Below are 22,470 nucleotides of genomic sequence, written 5' to 3' on the forward strand. Positions count from 1 at the left end.
CCTCCACCTGCTAACTCTCTCCATCTCAAATAAATAAATAAATAAATTTTTTAAAAATGATGACGATTCAAAGATGTATTTATTTATTTATTTATTTGACACAGAAAGAGAGAGAGAGAGAGAGAGAGAGACAGTGGGAGCGGAAACACAAGCAGGGGGAGTGGGAGAGGGAGAAGCAGGCTCTCCACGGAGCAGGGAGCCAGATTCAGGGCTTGATCCCAGGACCCAGGGATCATTATCTGAGCCGAAAGCAGATGCTTAACGACTGCGCCACCCAGGTACCCCCCAAAATGATGAACATTAAAAAAAAAAAAGAAAAGTATCAGACCCAAATTCTTTCACAATTGAGATCTAGCTAATCCTTAAAAATTAGATAATGCCTTCGGTTTTTAAACCCTTCTCGACTATAGAAAAGTTTCCAAGTTTATCTTACGCAGCTAGTGTTACATGAACATTCAAACCTGACGACAATAGTTCCAAACAAGAAAATGCAACAATTATGAACACAGATGCAAAAATTCTAAATAAAATACTAGCCAGTTAAAGCGACAGTATAAAGAACAACAAAAATCGCCTAAATAAGATACTTTCACCCTAGAAATTCAAGTACAGTTTAACTTTAAAAAAATCTATCAGTGTATGGGGTGCCTGGGTGGCTCAGCGGGTTAAGCCGCTGCCTTCAGCTCAGGTCATGATCTCAGGGTCCTGGGATTGAGTCCCGCATCGGGCTCTCTGCTCAGCGGGGAGCCTGCTTCCTCCTCTCTCTCTCTGCCTGCCTCTCTGCCTACTTGTGATCTCTCTCTGTCAAATAAATAAATTTTAAAAATCTTTAAAAAAATCTATCAGTGTGGGGCACCTGGGTGGCTCAGTGGGTTAAAGCCTCTGCCTTCGGCTCAGGTCATGATCCCAGGGTCCTGGGATCAAGCCCCACATCAGGCTCTCGGCTCAGCGGGGAGCCTGCTTCCTCCTCCCTTTCTCTGCCTGCCTCTCTGCCTACTTGTGATCTCTGTCTGCCAAATAAATACATAAAATCTCTTAAAAAAAAATCTATCAGTGTAATTCAGTGTACTTCATGACATAACAAATAAAAAGAGAAAAATCAAGTACTTATTATCAATAGGAGGCTAAAAGGTATGCGATATTATTAGCCTTTCCTAACAAAATCTCTAAGTCAAATAATAATGGAAAGCAACTAGCATTTATGCTACTTTCCAAAACCAACATTATACCAAGGGGTTAAATACTGAAGGATGGCCATCCAAAGGGATAACACAGAAATGTCTGCTACAATTTGTATTCTTCAACATCGTTTTAGAATTTCTAGCTAAGATAAGATGCAAAAATGAAATAATTGACACCTTTCTGTGGCGACTACATACACAGAAATTCAAGAGATGACCAAAGCACAATTGGAATTGGGACGATGATGCGGTAAACCATTGGGTACATAAGAATATATAAAAAAACCAATAGCTTTTCTCTACACTCTAGCAACCTCTAGGTAGCCAAAAATTTATAATGTACTTATGACAAATATGACCTATATGAAGAAAGCAGTAATATCTTATGAAAGAATGTAAAACAAAACCAGAATAAATGGAGGAACATGAACGTGAAGACAATGTGATACACATATCAGGCTCAATTTAATATTGAAAACTCAAGCAATTTGGAGTGATAAAAAATCCCAATGGGTCTTCTAAGGGAAACCAGGTGAAATGATCTTACTGTTCCTATGAAAGAATAAATGTCGAAGAGACAGTGAAAAAGAAAAGGCCTTCCCTTTTGATCCTAAAGTTCAGCACAGAGCACTGTGAGTAAAACAATATGGCTTTGGCATAAGAACAGCAAATAGATCACTGAAACAGAATGCGCTTCATAAATGAGTCCAAAGTTAAGTTATGAACTTGGTACATAAAAGTGTAATTTCAGTTCCTCACGATCAAGGATGACTTACCATAATAAGTGGCTCTCTATCCAAGAGAAAAGGGAAACTAGGCCCTTTACCCAATAACATATACCCAAATAACTCTAACTGTATACAAATCCAAACAAAATCAAAACATCACAAGAAAATATACGTGTGTATTTGTAGAAACGTGGGGTAGAAAAGGCCTTTATAAGTAGGACAAGAAACGTTAGGATCATAAAGGAGGAAAATAAACGTATCTGATTACACAAATATTACAGATTTTTATGTATGTAAAGAGAATGTAAACAGTAGCAAGATAAACGATAGACTGAAAAACTGTGCAGCAAGTGTATTAAAAAGCTACTAGGCTAGATGGTCAAAGGGCTAAAAAGAAAACTCAAAGGGCTCTTAGCCATGGGAAAGTATTATTTAACCCCACCAGCAGGCAGGTCAAGGCAGACTGGAACAATTATGGCATACAGAAATACATATAATTTTATCTGTGATATTGGCCCAATATCACAGCCACTGTTTGGAAGACTGAGGGGAGTAGCTACAACCCTGAAAACCTCAACGTCCAACAAATATCTCTTTAGTATCCACTACACACCATGCTGTTCTAGGTGAACTGCAATGAACAGAACAGACAGGAATCCCTGTGCTCCTGGAACTGACATTCCAACAAAAAAATAACTTGCTAATATCGAGTGACATTTTCAAAATAGCACATATCCTCTCACTTAGCAATCACATCATAGGGGAATCCATCCTACAGAAGTCGAAGCCCAAGTATGTGAGGATTATAGGCACAGGGACAATTATTTCAGTATTCCTGTAGTGGCAGGAAGCTGGAAACAACCTAGATGTCCATTAAAAGGGGAATGGTTGACCAAATTATGGTGGGTTCAGTATCTGGAAAGTTATTCAGCGATCAGAATGAAACAGAGCTCTGTCTCCTGTCCCAGAGAGATGCACACAATATATTAAACGACTTGCAAAGATACATAATCAGACTTTGGTCAAAAAAACGTGAAATTTCTGCCTCCCCTGTTTTCCCAGCTTCCTCATACTCTCCGTTACCTATCTTTGTACGGGTTTGTAGGAGTATGGAGGGAAAACACACAGTCTGTTAATGATGATGACCACGAGGAGAGGGATTTATTTACTTGACAGAGATCACAAGTAGGCAGAGAGGCAGGCAGAGAGAGAGGAGGAAGCAGGCTCCCTGCGGAGCAGAAAGCCCGATACAGGGCTTGATGCCAAGACTCTGGGATCATGACCTGAGCCAAAGGCAGAAGCTTTAACCCAATGAGCCACCCAGGCGCCCCTCAAGCTTGTCTTTATACTTATTTTGTATTGTACAACACTTGTTCCAATAACGTGTATTTTACAACTAAAAAACCTAATAAAATTAAAACTCAGTAAAGATAGTCTTAAAAAGATAATATGTTCGTCTAGATAGGTCTCCTGAGGGAAGGAAATGAAGCAAAAATGAACTATTGGGACTTCATCAAAATAAAAAGCTTCTGCACAGCGAAGGAAACAATCAACAAAGCTAAAAGGGAGCCTACGGAATAGAAGATATTTGCAAATAATGTATCTGATATAAAGGGTTACTATCCAAAGTATATAGACTTAATCAAACTCACACAAAAACCAAATAATCCAATTAAAAAATGGGCAGAAGACATGAACATTTTTCCAAAGAAGATATCCAGATGGCCAACAGACACATGAAAAGATGCTCAACATCATTCATCATCAGGGAAATGCAAATCAAAACTATAATGAGATCTCACCTCACACCTGGCTGGATGGCTGAAATCAACAACACAGGAACCAACAGGTGTTGGCGAGGATGTAGAGAAAGGGGAACCCTCTTGTACTGTTGGTGGGAATGCAAGCTGGTATAGCCACTGTGAAGAACAGCGTGGAGGTTCCTCAAAAAGTTGAAAATAGAGCTACCCTACGATCCAGCAATTGCACTACTAGGTATTTAGTCAAAGAACACAAAAACACTAATGCAAAGGGATACCTGCATCCCAATGTTTATAGCAGGATTATTTATACAATAGCTAATGTATGGCAGCAACCCAAGTGTCCATCAACTGACGGATGGATAAAGATGTGTGTGTGTGTGTGTGTGTGTGTGTGTGTGTGTGTAAAAAAGAATATTATTCAGCCATAAAACGATGAACTCTTGCCATTTGCAATAACAGAGCTGGAGCTAGAGAGCACTATATTGAGTGAAATGAGTCAGTCAGAGAAAGAAAAATACCATATGACTTCATTCATGTGGAATTTAGGAAACAAGCAAATGAGCAAAGAGGCAGAAGAGAGAGACAAACCAAGAAACAGTCTTAACTCTAGGGAACACGCTGATGGCTACCAGAGAGGTGGGGGATGGGGGAAACAGGTGATGGGGATTAAGGAGGACACGTGTCATGATGAGCACCAAGTGATGTACGGAAGTGTTGTACACCTGAAACTAGCATTACACTGTATGTTAACTAACTGGAATTTAAATAAAGCTTTTTTAGAAAGAAAAAAGAAGATAGTATGTTCTAGGTAATGGGATTGAAAAAGGCAGTTTACTTTCTTCTCAGTACCATTCCGAATTTTCCATATTCTCTCCAAAAAGAATGTGCATTAAAAACTTTTAAAAGACAGCCAGTAGATAGGGAAATAGTTGATGCTTGAAATGAAAATTCCTTAACTTAGAACCGATGCTATGGTAGCAAGACAGATAAAAGATTTACGTGTACGGATGAAGACCAGAAGATGAACAAAGATGAACTCCTTGAATAAAGCAAGTAGCACTGTGGGTGATCATTTTTCTAAATTTTGTTACAAAAATATGTAATAAAAGTAACTTGCAAAGTTATCAGCTTTAAATATAAGTAAATTTGCCCTTGAAAAGTTGTTTTTCTCAAGAAAAACTAAAGCATACCGTACCAGAAGAAACAGGAACTAAACCTTTTTTTTTTTAATTTTTTTTAAAGATTTTATTTGACAGAGAGAGAGAGAGAGGGAACACAAGCAGAGGAAGTGGGAGTGGGAGAAGCAGGCTCCCCGCTGAGCAGGGAGCCGGACTCGATCCCAGGATCCTGGGATCATGATCCGAGCCGAAGGCAGATGCTTAATGACTGAGCCACCCAGGTGCCCCTAAAACCTTTTTTTTTTTTTTTTTTGAAGATTTATTTGAGAGAGAGACCAGGGGTTGGGGGCTGGGGGGAAGGTGCAGAGGCAGAGTCTTCAGGAGACTCTGTACTTAACACAGAGCCCGAGGTGGAACTTGATCTCCTGACCCAGAGATCACCTGAGCCAAAACCAAGAGTTGGATGCTCAACCAACTGCACCATGCCGGCACCCCAGGAACTAAACCTTTAAAAGTCTGTCACAACCACCACCTCAAGGGGGACAAATAGAAGTGAATTGCGGAAAAACAGCAAATATTTAAGGTTACAGTAAAAACCTCACGTTTTGCCATGGGGCTAATGGCAGGGGGCAACCCGGAATTGGACGTACCCTTACTATTTTACGAAGATGGCAGGAGGCAAGTCTTCTCCGCCTTCCCGGAGTCCTGGCCTGGGAGGGCTGGCGAGGGTACCGCAGCCATTCTCCCCCACTTGCTCCATTTCTCTGGTGGGAGACCGAGTGGTCTCAATGGCTCAGAGTGTCTTCGAGTGACTGGCTGCATCAGTCAAGGCCTCGACTAGGGGGAGAGAGATTTGGCTTCTGGGTCTCCCAATTCAACTTTACTAGAAGTCTCACATTCAACTGGTGGTTCCTGTCTATTTCCAATGTGGTTAGAACCCAAAGAGGAGAACAGGTGGAATTAGAACCCGCAAAACCCCAACAGATGTCTGTGCCATACCTCTCCTTATTTCAGAGCAGCTCAGACAAAAAGAAATGGCTTCTGAATTTAAAGCCAAGCATAACCATACAGGAAAAGCAGAAACCTGCCTCTCTTAGAAGGCAAAATAACGTAGGTTTTGTTAACTATTCTGTTTTCGTCAATGCGTTCGGATTTTTCTGTGATAATTCACATCATGAAAGAAGAAATGCCATCTAAAATTCCTTCGCAGGTTTTCTGTAGCAAAGTATCATCATAGTGGCTTTACTCTAGCAGCAGGTCACAAACGCCAAATCCTTTGTGCTCACCAATACCAGCAATACAAGTAACACGAGCCCAAAGGGACAGAAAAATCTAAATAAGGTAATTCTTGACGTTGACCTCAAACTTGGCAAACTAAGAATTTCCCTCAGAAGTCATGAAAATGATTTTCAAGTCAGAGTTAGGAGCAGATGCTACAGTGATATTTCCACTGATGCTGGAAATGCTAGAAATGAAGGGATCACATCACCCAGTTTATACTTTGTTGGGGGTTTATTAACTTTGTGATTTAAAGCACTTCACTTCTGTGTGTCTGTGGGTGTATGTGTTTATGTGTGTGTTTGCATGCGTATGCCTTGTCTATAGCCAACACTCCACTAGGGTAACTTAAAACAAAATAGGAATTTATTTACAATAGCAAAGATGTCAAAAGTAACAGAAACTATATATAACAAATCCAAGACTTATTTTATCAAAAAGGCAAACAATATATACACGAAAGAAAACAAAATCCAAAAGGGCAAACTTAATTTTGACTTGATCTGAAGAGCACCGGAATATGGCAAAATGATTTTTCAGATATGAATTACGTAAGTAATGATGGGCCAATCAAAGAGACTTTTCAGCTTTTCTCCTTTACTTGCTGAATCTTCCTCTGAATCCTATTAACCTCTGGGGAATATAACTTGGAGGCCTTTCAAGACTGATGAAATACAGGCCACTTAATGTATACTAGAAAGGATACGCTTCTTGTCTGGAGGGCTCACACTTTAAAAAAGGTAAACCAAAGGTGTTAACTAAGTCCCATTTCACCCTCACAGCTTATTTCTGTGTGTGTGTGTGTGTGTGTGTGAGAGAGAGAGAGAGAGAGAGAGAGAAAGATTTTCTTGTCTACCACACAAAATGCTGCACCAGTGATCTTTTCGGTTTCCCGGGTGCTCTGAAACGGTTTCCCAAACCTGTGCGTGCATCAGAAGCCCACAGAGGACATGTTAAGACACAGATCACCTGGTCTTGTGCCCAGCTGCCCAATTCGGTGGGTGAGGCGTGTGACCAAGAATTTTTATCTTTAACCAACTTCCAGGGGATGCTGCTACTGCCACTGTTGCAGACCACACTGTGAAAACCACAGCTCTAAAATAACACCCTTGGAACGTTTGGACCGGTCCCACTTTTCCTTCACGAACCCTAGCATTTGTGGGCAACCAAACTGGTAATACCGAGATTCCCAGAGAACAGAACCGGACCTTACCTGCCTGCCTGGGATCCGAGCAGTAAGAGGCTGTCTACCAGGCATTCTGTTACAACGAACGGTTTCACACGCTCCGCTTTTGTGTGGTTTATGGCTCTGGGCAGTGACACTCACCGTGTTCCCTTGACTGCTGACCCCAAGTTTTGATTATTTACCGTTTCAACTATTAGGCAAACACGCACTTGTTCCTACATAGCTGAAGATCTGAGGATCTCATCTTTAAAAATCAAAGATGGCTCAGATCAATGTTACTCTCTTTTGACTCCTGGTCACTTTTACCTAACTTTCGATTTTTCTAACTGTGGCCACTCTCCAGCGAGTTAGCGTCTATGAAATGAAAACCCTCCAAATGTGGCCACAGAGGCGTTACTCTAGGGGGGGCTTCTGCTGTGGAGGTGGGGACAACACCCCCTGATTAAGTGTGCTATGCAGTGATACCGAAATGAACCTTCAGTGTTCTCAGAAACCATTACGCATGGCAAATTCGTCTCAGGGGAACTGGAGATGCTAATAAAACAAATCCCTTATGAAGAGAAAAGGGAAAAAAGGAACTTCAAGGACATGTTCATCAAAGGACTCACCCATCATCTCTTAGGCTCTCTGATATATGACTTGTAAATTTGAAGGGCTGAACTATGAGGAGTATTTGCATCGAGTCACAAAATTCAAAGCAATCAAGCATTTTGCAATCCACTGCTGCATAAAAGGAATTAAGAAATGGGGAAATGAAAATAATCCACTGTTTTTGATGTTTATTAGGTTTTACAAAAACTGTACATTTTTTTCCTTAAGAAAAAGCATTAACTTAGTACTGGTATCAAATAGACTAAACATCCATTAACAGGAAAATATTCTGATTTTTATTTTTGCACGTTATTCTCAAGTACACAATTACAATAATGTCACACATCCCTATATGATTTTCTTTTTATGTATTTTACTTTTTTTTTTTACAAAGTGTACAGAGGGAGGGACATACAATATTTAATAGGATATTTCTACAGAACAATAACTTATATTATGTCCTTGTAAAAATCTGTACCTCTTTAAAACATTTAACTGAAACATCCATTTTTTTTAGCTTTGCTAATCAAAATTGTTTTAAGAATTAAAACTAGGTTGTAACTAATGTCAGTACGTAACAGTGACTACAATTTCATTTTCTCTTTATACAGACAAATACATTTCATCATATTCACTTGACCAAACCCTTAAATACCTTTTAAAGGTTTCAATATTGTGCTTTAAAAAGAAAGTACACTGTGTATGATTCCAGACTATGTAAGAGAAATATAAAGTGTGTAGAGTGTTGTGTTCTTTATCTTTCAGTTTATTTAAAAAAATATAGTTAAATGACCAATTATTTATATTTTCTGTACTAATTTTACACCATGTTTTAAAGTTAATAAATTTCCACTTTCATTTAAGTGTCTTCTTTTACATGATTTCTGGGGAAAAAAAGAAGGGAGATTTTAAAGGTTCTCACAAAAAAACAGACAGAGCTTTCAAGGATAGTACTGCAGGGCAATGAACCACACAATTGTTTAAGTTATTTTAAAAAAAAAAAAAAAGCAGGTATGAGAGCCAAGAGGGCACAGGAGCTCCCACTAGGATAGGCCCATGCCTTGGCTTTAACTGGCATTCAGGTTGGAGTTCATACCAGCCTAAAGCACTTGATTTACAACTGGACGAAATCAATCTAGCACTTCAGAGGCTTGCCAACCACCAAGTATTTAGATTTCTAACCCTATAAATATACTTCTTGAATACAAATATCAATGGCAAAGAGAAAGACGAAAGGTCAAGACCTAACAGCACAGAGGGGATGAAGCACCATAATGAAGTGGCAAGGCAACTATCAAGTGGGAAGAAAATTCCTCAATCTCCTACGATGTGCCAGACACTCTATGCTGACAGCCAATTTAAAGGACCCCAGAAAGTGTTTTTCATTTTCCAAGATCCATCTTAACATAATCTAGTTCTCATTAACCAAGTTCAAGTTTTATGCATGTCTGACTCTTGATTCAGAACTGCTTGTTTAAAAAATGTCGGCTCTCAAAGAAAAACAAAACTGTGAAAGACTTGGTGACGTTCCAAATAAGGCCTCCGCTTTTCCTCATGCACTTAAACACACCTTTATCTTCTAACCAAAGCCAATTTGAGCATTCAGTTTTTAAAAGTTTGCTAACTGCAACTAAGAAGTAACAGAGCAGGCTGAACCTGCCAAGTTTGAGTCATAATCAGCACCCGATCTCTGGGACACGGAGCTGTGGTTTCCTTAATCCGCCTCACTGGGTGACGCAGGGTTCCCTCACGGGCTCCAGAGAGAACTGAGGGAGTTATGTCCGGATACTCATTAGCTTTTCAGAAAAATATAAAGGCATGGAGCTGAAGTTGTATGAAAACATTCTATCTAGAAACATCTTAACGTCTATTTTTTTCAATTACCAAAGATATTTAAAAGAAAATACCTTTACTCTTTAAAAATACTAGTGTCCTTATTTTCCTTCTAATTCTTCACCTGAGTAGTCTCTCTGAAGAGCATGATTCACAAAATGCTCTCGTGCATCCCTGCATCGTTCATGTTATTGTAAATTTAATACTTTTCATTATAGATCTTAACTACTACTGGGGTTGTGTGTATAAATATGTAAAATAAGCAATACACACAGATACATGTTCTCTATATATGTGCATATATATAATTCAGGGTACATTTACATATATAAAGTCGCAAAAGATCCTACGAGCCACGAGTTACCTCTAGGAGATTCCAAAATGCAGTCCTCGATAATCTCATTTGTAGCACACAACCATTCCAAGACAAAGCAGCACAGACGGAATAATCAAAATACAACAGCATCAAGTAAAATTTGTCAAGGAAGTTCTTCTAAAAGTTTGCTATGCTGACAAAAGATGTCAATACACCAAAGAAAGCCCCCAAAGAAGTACAGTTTGTCTGCTAAACAAAACGGAAAGGAAACACGAACCCAGCCACTGTTCTCTCCTCAGCGATGCTAGGGACGCAAAAGCTCAAATGGAAACTTTCATTGTCATGTGGTCTGAAAATAGTAAGCAAGACGAGTAAATGACTTCCATGTTAGGATAATTAGAGCTGACTGGAAAAACCTCCCATTTATGTTAGTAGATGTCTCTGACAATTTTATTGTGAGAAATTTATGGGGGGGGGGACTGAGTCAACATGAGTCCTTTCAGAGTTACCAATCTAAAGTTACCTTAACTTTAAGTTAAATGGTCTTAGAAGAGTACCATCAAGGTAAGCAAGGTAAATATTTAAATAAATATAAAACTTCTAAGATAGAAAAATTCAGTATAGAACCAGGGATTATTTTATTAAAAGCAACTTACTTGTTGCTGCTTTCCCCCATTTATTAAACAAACTGAATAGAATTCAGAACACACTATAAAACAAAATGTAAAACAAAAACAAAAACGAAAAACGAAAAACCAACTCAACTAGAAGCAATAATTCTATTTGTACACGGGATAATCAATATACAGTATTGTATGTGAACGAGACCAATTGGCTCTAAAATGAAATTTCTGCTTCAAGGCCAACATCGCCACAAACGTCCGTGGCGGGACCGTTAGGGCAGGCCCACTTCTTTGTGATGTCGCATTATGTGCTGGTTCTTTTCCGAAGGTCTGCGGAAGCCCTTCTTGCAGTACTCACACCGGTGAGGATAGTCTTTCGTGTGGATGGAGATGACGTGCCGTTTAAAGCCCGAGGCGTCTGTAGTGCTATACTCACAGTACTCACACTGGTACACCTTCCTGCCACTGTGTGTCTTCATATGCTTTTTAAGCTCATTCTGTTGCCGAAATCCCTTTCGACATCTCTTACACCTGAACGGAAGATCTTTCGTGTGAACCGAGAGAATATGGCGACTTAGGACAAACGGATCTGCGATCTTAAAGTCACAATGTCTACACTGGTGCATTTTTTTACCCTTGTGGGCAGCCACGTGTTTCTTGAGTTCGGAAGGCCTGTGAAAGCCTTTATCACACATGTCACACTTATGGGGGTAGTCCTTCGTGTGAACCGAAATGATGTGTCGTTTCAAATCGCTTGAGTTCGAGCTCTTGTGGTCGCAGTGCAAACACTGGTGTGTTTTGCTTTCTTGGTGGATAAGAGCATGTTGCTGCACCTCTTTGGTATCTGAGAAAGTCAGAAGGCAGATGTCACACTTGAACGGCATCTCTTTACTATGCTTTGTTTTTACATGTGTTTTCAAGTTAGAAGAGTCTGCGGACCGATACTCGCAGTACTGGCACTGGTACGGCTTCTCGCCGGTATGGATGCGCATGTGCTTTTTGAGCTCGGACGGGTGACGGAAACCTTTCCCGCACTCCACACAAATGTGAGGAAAGTTCTTGCTGTGGACCGCCAAAAGGTGGCGATTCAACAAGCCTTGTTCAGCTGTCTCATATTCACAGAATTTACACTTGTGCATTTTGTTGGCTCCTTTCTCCTTATGCACCATTTTGTGAGTAAACAAAGCCCCAGCATGAGAGAAATGCTTCCCACACTCATCGCATTCGATGGCCTTCTCTGCCTTGCTGGTCAGCTTGTGGCTCTCCAGGTGGTTGTGTAAACTTATCTTCTTGTTGGTAGTGTAATCACAGTCAGTACAGCGGTACTTCTTCTTGGTAAGGTGTTCAGGATGGTTTTTCATGTGCCTTTTCAGAAAACCTCTCGACTTAAATTTTTTCCCACAAATCATGCAAGGATAGACAGTCAAGGGATGTCCATCAGGGCCAATAATTATTGCTAGGAAAGGAAAAAAAAGGAGCATGAGTGATCAAACCAGGTTCCGTTTGGGTTTCTGCAAGCATTTCAAGTGTGCGTTCAGAACGTTATTAGGCAAGCATTCCCACATTAAGCTATCTGCTACGTAACATTTCTTCGACCGTTTTTTCAGTATAAGAGGCAGAGCAACCCTGTCATAAAGAGAACCCTGGTCTGAAAACTTCATTCAGTCTGGTAGTACCAACCTCAGTCCCTCCAGTTTAAAAAAAAAAAAAAAAAAAAAAATCAATCAATAAATATGTAACTTCTGCCAGCTAGTGATCAAAGCTCTATCAATTTAGAAATCGGCAGAAAATTCTTCATAAAGATCAAGTTTTGTAATCACAATTCCTGCTTTGGTTATTCTGAAAAACCTAATTTTGTGTCACTCGACAGTAAAGCTTAAACCTATCTATGAAAATTTTAATATGCAAATCACCATCCACGAATAGACAAGAATAGGGTCAGGTAAACTGAGGTACTTGTCCTACTGCTCTGTAAATTAAGCCTGCCTTAAGGTAACATGATTCAATTCTTTGCGTTAATTTAGGTTTTAAAACAGTTAATGCTTGTAACATGTCTGAGGGATTTCTTTCATTTCCGCATAAAAACCACCCGAGTTTTGAATTTTGTTCCCCATCCATGATTGATCCATTCCCTGTTTCTTTTTATCCCAGGCAATCATTCATGAATATCACTGAATTCTTAAAATTATATTTTCAAATTCCACACACAAAAGCTACATGTGGTCTAGCAGCTAAAATGCCATCACAACACCTCTGTGGATACATACTAGAGTTTCATCTGAGAGCTCGCCAAGCACGCTGCGCTGTGGGACTTGTGTGCCCTCACCTGTTTGGTACTGCCTGGAATCAGGTCTTCTCCTTTTCTTTGGTTTTTGTTTAGCCAGTCTGCCGAGCCCAGCAGACTCATCTATGTGCAAGAGGGCACTTGCAGTGCCATTCCGGGTTTCAATTCCATCAGAATTATTACCTAACAATGCGCATTAAAAAACAAAATCATACAGTATTATAAACTATAAAAAATTAGGGATGCTTTATTAACTATAACAACGAAAAGTAAGCCATGATACTCATGAATGACAGAAAGTCCCCATTCTAGGTAATGGGTTTTAGGACCGCATTTATTATAGTGAGACAGCAGGAAAGGCCTTGCTTCCAAATCTAAAAAACACATGTCAGCATTTTGTCCCATGAACTCCCATGTCATCTCCCCAAACTGTAAAGTCATGGGTCAGATACGATCAAGATGAAAAGGTTCAGCTTGAAAGCCTCTGTACTTCTTACAGTACTTCCTTCTATGCAATACACACACAGAGGAAATTCCTGTTATAAATAAACACAGAAGGTAGACTTTATCATCTTACTGTCCTCCTGTTCAAATCAAGTAACCCTTACAGGGTAGTGGTGTTTCCTATTTCGGAAACCTAAGGCCACAGACACCGTTTTCAATCACAAAGTCCCACTTGCGAGCCAAGTCCGTCTGAAGAGCCGCCAAGGGACTTACCGTAAGCCGCTGCCCAGGCTATTGGCATGAAGGTTTTGATTTCATTGTCGTCGATCTGCTGCTCGTGCGCTGCAGCGGCTGCTGCCGCCGCCGCCGCATCCTCCTCCCCTACGATCACCTCCATATACACCTCATCAGCGATTTCCGCGACATCTAAGTAGGAAATTATATCAACTTTTGTGACCACGTTTACAGAGATCACAGGAAAGGCATTTTTATTTGAATTCAGGTAACAGACGAGTAGAAAGAAGGCTCAAGTGTTACACACCTAGAACTTTTACAGAGTCCTAAGCAGGCAACAAGTATTTGTTGAACGAATCATTTGTTTCTTGGCTTTCACCTTAACGTGTCTGTAAGGCAACGTTCTATGCATCCACAAAGAGTTACTGAGACTGCCCTTGGAGGCACACGGTAGCATAACAATCTCTACAATAATGCCACTTATTTTCCTTTGAATACTGACCGTATTTAAAAAGAGAGCTACAGAAACGTAAGACTTTCTCCCACAAAAAGGCCACCTACTTACTTAAATCTTCATCTTCTTGCTGAGAGTCATTGACGGTCATATAAACCATCTTTTCCCTTGGCACACGAATACTGCTATTCTGATCAAGTAATTCAACTCCATGGTCATTCTCAGGCTCACTCTCCACAATGTCTACAGTGCCACCTATTAGGGAAGATGACAGCTCTGAGAATTTATCTGAAAACTTCATTTCCACCCATTTGCCTTAGTATGTTTCATATCCTTTTCCACAGCTACATGAAAATCCTTGCTTAAAAGTTATCTTCAGACAAGATTTCAAAGGTCTGTAATCTCAACCAGCCAAAAGAAATCAGGTTGATGTGCCTGATCAGGATGCATAATACGGTGAAGATTTCCTCTTACCTAAGTCATCCTCTCCGGGGTCAGCTTTAAAAATGTACACCTTGATGACTTCAGGGCAAGTGCCATCCACCTTACAAGGATCAATTTCCGACTCTGCATCCATGGTCATTCCAGAAGAACCATCATGTTCTATTTTGCCAGCATCATCCACTGAAAAGGCAGGAAACACATTACAAATAACAATAGCAGATAGTTAAATAAAATGTCCTGTTCTGAAAAGTCCTTTTTACAAATACCCTAACAGGATTCATACAAAATGGGATGATTTTATCCAGACCAGTAGGGGCATGGTGGGAAATGAGGTTGACTGCTAAGCCAAGTGTTGGGGGTGGGTGTCATGGAGGCCCTTGCGCATCCAGGCAGAGGGGTTCAGACTTGACAATGATAGGTCAGAGGTTTCTCAGTCTGGTCAGATGTCAATATCTCTTAGGGAACCAAAGAACACAGGCTCCAGCCCGCCAGCACCACAGAATTAGAATGTGTAGGGGTGAAGCCAGGTACGTGGAGAGATTTAGAGATTCTGAGCAGAGACGTTTCAGGAGAGCAGTGAGAATGGCAGATCGCCATTTTTGCTAACACCATGCTGACCTTTAGAGAAGTGGATGCCAAGGGATGGAGACATAAAGCAAGGGTACCACTCGTGGGTCTACCGCAAACATGCGGGTAACACCTCCCCACCCCCAAATGCAGGCAACAGAGGACAAGGCCTTACATCAGGACAGGAGGAGGATGGATGGGGAAGAAGGCAGGACTGGAGCCCTGTCTCAGGACTCATGGTAGAATCCAAGAGTGAAAACTGAACATAACAAAGGAGCCAAGAATAACTATGAGGTTTCTGATTTAGGTGATCTCTCTTCCTACATAGCTAATTAATTTAAGGTCTGAAAGTTAACATCTCTAAAAGCTCTCAGGCTGGTGCCTGTCCCAGTTCTTTGATATTCACAGCACCCTTTGCTTGCTTCTCTCCTTTGCTTGCTTCTCTCCAAGGACACGGTTCACTGTACTGTCACTATCAGAGACTTTCCCCCATCTTCCCCACAGATAGAGCAGATACCTGTCACTTTACTCATCAGTCTTTAAAGACAAGAATCTGGTGACAGCAGATGCTCAGAATGTGGATGAGCCAACAATTCGATGAATGAGACAGGAAGACGGTTGCTAGGTATTTGAGTCTGAAACTGAAGGCTGACACACAGGTTTGGGAAACCTAGTAAGGCCCACGGTAATAATGCAGCACACACCCAAGTCAAGGAGAAATGTCTGTATGGACTGTGATCACCTGGAAGTCACTGAGGCTCCTGGTGAAAAGCAGTGTAGTGAAGGCTACACACATACATATGTGGGGTCAGATTAAAGTGGGGTGAGGACTGAATGGACGGTGTGCATTTCTTCAGAAAGTCCAATTTTAAAATGGAGAACATAGGGGCAGTAACTAGAATGGGGCACAGGGTCAAGGACTTTTCTATTTAATCGATAAGAATACTTAAGCATATTCAGTCTGTGGGAGCAAATACAACAGAAGGGAAGAAGCTTAAGCCAGAAGACATGGGAAAACTTCCGGATCAAGACCTCAGAGGAAAAGGGGAAGATGAAATTAAGAGGCTAAGATGACGAAATTCTCCTTAGACAGGGGGAGCAACGTGTTACCCTTCTAGGACTCAAGGTGGTAAACACGGATGCGAACACGGCCACCCCACGTGAAGGGGGAAGGCTGTCCCGCGGGGAGCTGGAGGAGTTGGTGGCTGCTGGCTTCAACCGTGGATATGAAACTGAAGGCAAGGGCTTGGGTTACCAGGAGAAAATGGCAAACCGGGTGAAGAGCTGGAGAAAACGAGCTGATCCCGGACAAGCTTCACAATATGCAGGTTCAGAGACCAGGTGGTTAAACTCTTTGTGGTTCGAAAAAACAGAGAGGTTCCCTGAACTCTGCACATGACTAACTAAATTCAAGTATCTTGACTATGCTTTATAAAAATGGTTTGTAGGGGGAAAGAACTGGCATTAGGTCCTTATTTCTGGCCTGCTATGTACTTACCCTTTTTCAAAGCTAAATATTTTTAGGACATACCCAGCTGACTGAACCAAGGCTGTTTTCTTAAAGATAGCTCTGCAATTTCAAGGTGAGATAGAGTTTACAAGGATGAAGAGCCCAGCACACTAGCTGCAGAGGCCTGCTGTTACATATTCAGAAAACTCATCTCCGAACAGTTAGGTACTGTTGATAAAGCTTGCCCTTTTTGGGCAAGGTCTGGCAAAACAGATTCTAACAGGTACTGGAAAATCAAATGTCCTTGTGTTTACAAAGAACAAGGTTTAGGCTGGCTGTTCTAGCATATGTTAGTTTGTTGGTACTAATAAGATGAAGCCTTTGATGATGGAAAAAATCTAGTCGTTTTGGAGCCTGCAAAATGTCACGTATTTATCTATAATTTAGAGCAAAAGACCTTTTGGCTTGCTTTTGTAAATATGTGGGGAAAACACATTTCAAATATATGAGCTCACCTGAGCCAAGCCAAGCTATTCTATTATTAGACTAAAGTAGAATTCACCTTTGGGTTTTCACCTTGAGAATTTGCCCCACACTGAACTTATGAAATTACTCTGAAGATGAAAAATTACAAAAGTGACTTTAAAAAAAAAACCCACTTTGATGGTCCTGATAAGTACTCAAAATTTCTCTGTGCATTTAAAGCTATCATTAAAAATGAACTTCTAAAAACAGACAAAGAAGCCTTGGATAAAACTGAGTCACCATACGTATGATTTCCGCCTAAGTGCCTTCTCCTAATGTAGTGATGAAGGCCTAGAGCTCTGGAACAAGGCCTCTCTAAAATAGAAGAGCATAATTTCTGGAAATTAAGACTACTTCTAATAATGATCACCATCTTGCATGGCATTCTGCTATTTCCTTAACATTTCTCGGTACTTTTATTTGATCTTTACCTTTTCCAGATAAAGAAATAAAGGCTCTGAGATGGTATGTGACTTGCCCAAAGTCAGTGAACCAATGAGTGAGGGATGGGAGAGAGAAAAGGTGCCTGTCTTTACAACACAGACCTTTATTTTCACCTTCTGGTTTTTAAAAAAATGTATGATTACTGTATAAAATTTAGAATTAAAAAAATCACCAATAGTCTCACCAACCAGAGACTCCTTCATGATGTTAGTGAATTTTCTTCCCAGTTTTTCTATTTTTGTTAAAGTAAAATTGGCATCAGTTTCCTCAAGCCTTACATAATAATAAGCTTTACAACTCATCCAGTATTATAAACTTCAGAACTGAGAAACCTCTGACTTACCCATAATCTCATTAGTAACAGCAAAACTATAGCAAAACATAGGCAGGACTTTATACTGCTTGAAAGGAGCTTCAGTAAATTCTCTTCGAAGACCAAAAATTGAGGGATACTTATTTGCAATGTTACAGATATAGTGGTGTCTAAAAATATAGTTCATCAATATCTCAAAAACCCCAGTAGTTTCTGGAAGAGAAAAATTACTGGGGTGGGGGTAGGAAATACATCACTTCAAGTAAATTGTTTTTTTTGTTTGTTTTTTAAGAGAGAGAGTGTACAACCACCTGTGGTGGTGTTGGTGGGGGGCACCGGGGTGGGGGGAGCGGCAGAGGGAGATGGAAAGCAAGAATCTTAAGCAGGCTCTACGCCCAGCACAGAGCCCAAGGCAGGGAACAGGACTCAGGGCTCAACCTCACAACCCTGAGAACAGGACCTAAGCCCAAATCAAGAGGCAGTCACTTAACTGACTGAGCCACCCAGGCACCCGTCTTTTTCTTTACGTAGGCTCCACACACAGTGTGAAGGCCAACGCAGGTTTTGAACTCACGATCCTGACATCAAGACCTTAGCTGAAATCAAGAGTTGGATGCTTAACTGAGCCACCCAGGTGCCCTCAAGTAAACTGTTAAACGAACATTGATCGAATTAAAAGATCAGTAAAACTAAGCTGCTGGAGAATCTATATAACAAGGAAAGATGATGGCCATGATGGATAATGGTTAACATTTACTGACCACATAGCTCATATGCCCAGCATGATGATAAGCCCTTAAAATGTAACCATTCACTCCTCATGAAAACCTTATGAAATACTTAATACTGTTTTGTTACTTTCACTTAAGTTTCTAGACAAATTTTAGTATAATTTTTACCAAGACAGAAAAATATATGATACTGGATTATGATGGGATTGCATTCTGTACAAATTAACATCATAAAAATAAAAGATCTTTACCATTTATCTCTCTCTTCCTACATTTCCTACCAAATACCCCTAGACATAGGCCTCAGTCAGCTTTCCTAAAACAAAGATCCAGTTGCCTTACTCTCTGGCCCAGAATGGTACTCCATCTCCTACCAAATAAAATACAAACTGCACAGTCTAGCAATCTCTGACCAAAGTGCTTTCTTTCTTTCTTTTTTTTTTTTTTTAATATTTTTATTTATTTATTTGACAGAGAGAGAGAGATCACAAGCAGGCAGAGAGGCAGGCAGAGAGAGAAAGAGGGGGAAGCAGGCTCCCTGCTGAGCAGAGAGCCCAATGCGGACTCGATCCCAGGACCCTGGGATCATGACCTGAGCCGAAGGTAGCGGCCCAACCCACTGAGCCACCCAGGCACCCCCCAAAGTGCTTTCTGCTTTCAATCCTGTTTCTCCAATCGGGCCCTAGACTACCCGTGTGCCCTGAACTTAAATAATGCACTTTTATTTTTATTCTTTTACGCTTCTTGTACTTGTATGTTATTTGTTGTAGAAATCATGCAGTTTACTGTTCAAGAAAAGTATTTTTAAAGATTTTATTTTTATTTGAGAGAGAGAGAGCATGAGCAAGAGAGCACAAGCAGGAAGAGCAGCAGAAACAGAGGGAGAAGCAGGCTCCCCACTCAGTAGGGAGCCCGACACGGGGTTCAATCTAAGGACCCTGGGATCATGACCTGAGCTGAAAGTAGCTGCTTAACCCAGTGAGTCACCTAGGCCCCCCCAAAGAGAAGTATTTTTAAAGTATAAAAGGAAATTAAGGGACGCCTGGGTGGCTCAGTTGGTTAAGCAGCTGCCTTCGGCTCAGGTCATGATCCCAGCGTCCTGGGTCGAGTCCCACATCGGGCTCCTTGCCCCGCAGGGAGCCTGCCTCTCCCTCTGACTCTGCCTGCCATTCTGCCTGTGCTCTCTCTCTCTCTGACAAATAAATAAAAAAAATCTTTAAAAAAAAAAAAAAAAAGAAAATTAAAATGTGATCAAGATCCTACCACTTAGAACTATCAATTTACCGATAATTATTCAGACACATTTATATTTATAAATAAATATGCTTATTTATAAATAAAAGAGTGAACAGATAATTTTAATGAAAACTGGATATCGTAATATGTCGTTTTTAAACAAAAAACACTATGTTATCATTTACTTGAACTCAACTTGAATTACACAGTGACTCTCATTCCCTTGCTCTCTGATCCCCCGCCCTCTCCCTCCTTTCACTCCGTCATACTGGCTTGAGAGAAACACAGACTTGCCTAATTTCAATTCTCCTCTCTGCCTCTGTACCAGCTGACCGGAAACACGCCTGCACCCCGATGGTCCCACCCTTAAATCTGTGACCCTAAACCTGAAGCAAACTGTTTCTGCTACTTTCTCTCTCTCTCATTTTCTAGTATCCTCTCTGCTCAAATCTCTAATTTCACCTCCCCATCCTCATTCCCAGTTGACAATCCTCTTACTTCACTGAGAACAAGGGAAAACAATCGAAGATTCACCATCAGCTTCTACTCACCCACCAGCAGCCAAACCCGGCCTGTAATCAAGACAAATCCCCTCCATTCCTAGCTAAAGCCTGCCCCCTCTGGATTGTTCCAGCATCTCTCCCCCTCTACTGGATCACTTTCATCAGCATATAAACAAACTATTCTTTTCCCCTTTTATAACAAAACCTCTTTTCCCCATTTCTCCAATTGTCTTTCCATATCTTCTAAACTCACTTCAACTGCGCCCATGATTCCACCAAAACTGTTCATCAAGGTCGCCCATTCTCTGCATTCCTTTGACTCTGATTCACTTTCCTCACTTGGTGTCCAGGATGTAAGCTCTTGGCTTCCTCCTCCCTCACCAGCCCTGCGTCCTTAGTCCTTTGCAGGAGCGGCCTCTTAATGTTGCAAACCTCAGGCTTGGCTTTTGGTGTTGGTTTATTTACAATCACTCCTTTGGCAATGTCATTCAGTTATATAGCTTAAATCTCATCTCTGTGCCAGTAACTCTCAATTTTGCATCTCCATTCTAGTCCTATTTCCTGAACTCAGATTTGTACATATCTTTGAAGTCTATCAGGTATCTCAAAATTAAGTCTCTGCTCAAATGTCATCTCAGCAAACCCTGCCCACATCTGCAACCCCGAATCCTCCTTATACCTCTGTTTTCTTCCCAAGAAGGTATCACATATATTACATCACTTATTTATGTCTGTGTACCTCTGCTACAACATAAGGGAGGGGAAAAGCACTGGCAACTGTTTTGTTCAATGATGTATCCCAAGTGTCTACAATACACTCTGATATACAGAAAAGATTTAACATTCGTTTCTTAAATATGTGAATGCTGATCTTCAAGTAAATGCCAGACATTATGTTACTAGTTCTTAGACCTCTAAAGATGAAAAAATATATTAAAAAAACATTTAGCCATATTTTGCTTATAATACATGAATCATTTTTTTTTTTAAGGAGAGTGAGAGTGTATGCACAAGAGTGGGGGGGAGGGGCAGAGGGAGAGGGACAGAGAGAATCTCAAGCAGGGTCCATACCCAGCGCAGACCCTGATGCGGGGCTCAATCTCGTGACCTCAGCCAAATCCAAGAGTTGGACACTTAACAAACTGAGCCACCCAGGCGCCCCATGAGTCAATTTTAAGGCCAGTATCTACTGCCATCCTACTATGAAAGATATGGAAATGAACATATCAATACCCTCCCATTCCCCCCCCCTTTTTTTTTGAGAGAGGAGAGAATGCACCTGTAGGGGATGGGGGTCAGCAGAGAGAGATGGAGAATCTTAAGTAGGCTCCATGCTTAGCTTGGAGCCCAATGCTGGGCTCAATCTCATGACTGTGAGATCATAACCTGAGCCAAAATTGAGAGTGGGGCCCTCCCAGGTGCCCCTCCCTGTCCCAAGTATTTTATAGTTACTTAAATATTAAAGGAATGCCAATGCTCACTACCAACTCTTTTATCAGTTTCTCCATTCTAGAGTTCTTTATACTGAATGATCCCTTGGTTTGCTTAGATTACCAAATAGGGCTGACATGAAAATGTTAGTCTGTGGCCCTCACTTGAAGAATACACTGGCTGGGTATAAAATTCTTTATTTTATTTATTTATTTGAGAGAGAAAGAGTGACAGAGAGCATGAGAGAGAAGATGGTGAGAGGGAGAAGCAGACTCCCCGTGGAGCTGGGAGCCCGATGTGGGACTCAATCCCGGGACTTGGGGATCATGACCTGAGCTGAAGGCAGTCGCTCAACCAACTGAGCCACCCAGGTGCCCTGGGTATAAAATTCTTAGTTACTTTTTCTCAGAACTTTGAAGAGTTGTTCCACTCCCTTCAAACACTGAGTATTTCTGTGTAGATGTCCCTACAACTCTTTATCCTTAAATTTCACTAAACATCACTATGATTATGACTTGCTGGTTTTATCATTCTATCAATTTCCTGAAACAAGAAAGATTTGATCTTTATTTCAGGAAAATTCTGTGAAAGATTCCAGTCTTTATTTTAGGAAAATTTCTTCCACTATAAATATTTTTGTAGTTCATTGGTTGTTCCCTTGAGAACTCCCCTTATGTGTCTACCTCCTTTATCTGTCTCCTGTATCTAGCCTTCTTCTCCGTAATCATTTTTGCACCTTTTCCTTCTTAACCATTTCATTTTTGTGATTTCCTAAAGCTGGATCCTCTGCCCA

The 22,470-nt window shown here is 40.8% G+C and overlaps 1 protein-coding gene across 6 annotated transcripts in view; it reads right to left on the reverse strand.

Moving 5' to 3' along the window:
- Nucleotides 1–8,018: 8,018 nt before the first annotated feature.
- The window catches only part of ZFX (zinc finger protein X-linked), a 57,082-nt gene continuing 42,630 nt past the window's right edge, over nucleotides 8,019–22,470 (reverse strand). For 4 of the 6 annotated variants that reach the window (XM_059385709.1, XM_059385707.1, XM_059385708.1 and 1 more), the window contains 5 exons: nucleotides 14,508–14,657; nucleotides 14,145–14,288; nucleotides 13,619–13,771; nucleotides 12,944–13,084; nucleotides 8,019–12,073 (listed from right to left, as the gene is read on the reverse strand). In XM_059385709.1, the coding sequence (XP_059241692.1) occupies nucleotides 10,890–12,073; nucleotides 12,944–13,084; nucleotides 13,619–13,771; nucleotides 14,145–14,288; nucleotides 14,508–14,657 (1,772 nt within the window). In that variant the 3' untranslated portion in view covers nucleotides 8,019–10,889. Of the gene's footprint in view, nucleotides 12,074–12,884; nucleotides 13,085–13,618; nucleotides 13,772–14,144; nucleotides 14,289–14,507; nucleotides 14,658–22,470 lie in introns of all 6 variants that reach the window. The other 2 variants (XM_059385712.1, XM_059385711.1) reach the window with 2 other exon arrangements.

This window comes from Mustela nigripes, chromosome X, assembly GCF_022355385.1.
Source record: "Mustela nigripes isolate SB6536 chromosome X, MUSNIG.SB6536, whole genome shotgun sequence".
Classification (NCBI taxonomy): domain Eukaryota; kingdom Metazoa; phylum Chordata; class Mammalia; order Carnivora; family Mustelidae; genus Mustela; species Mustela nigripes.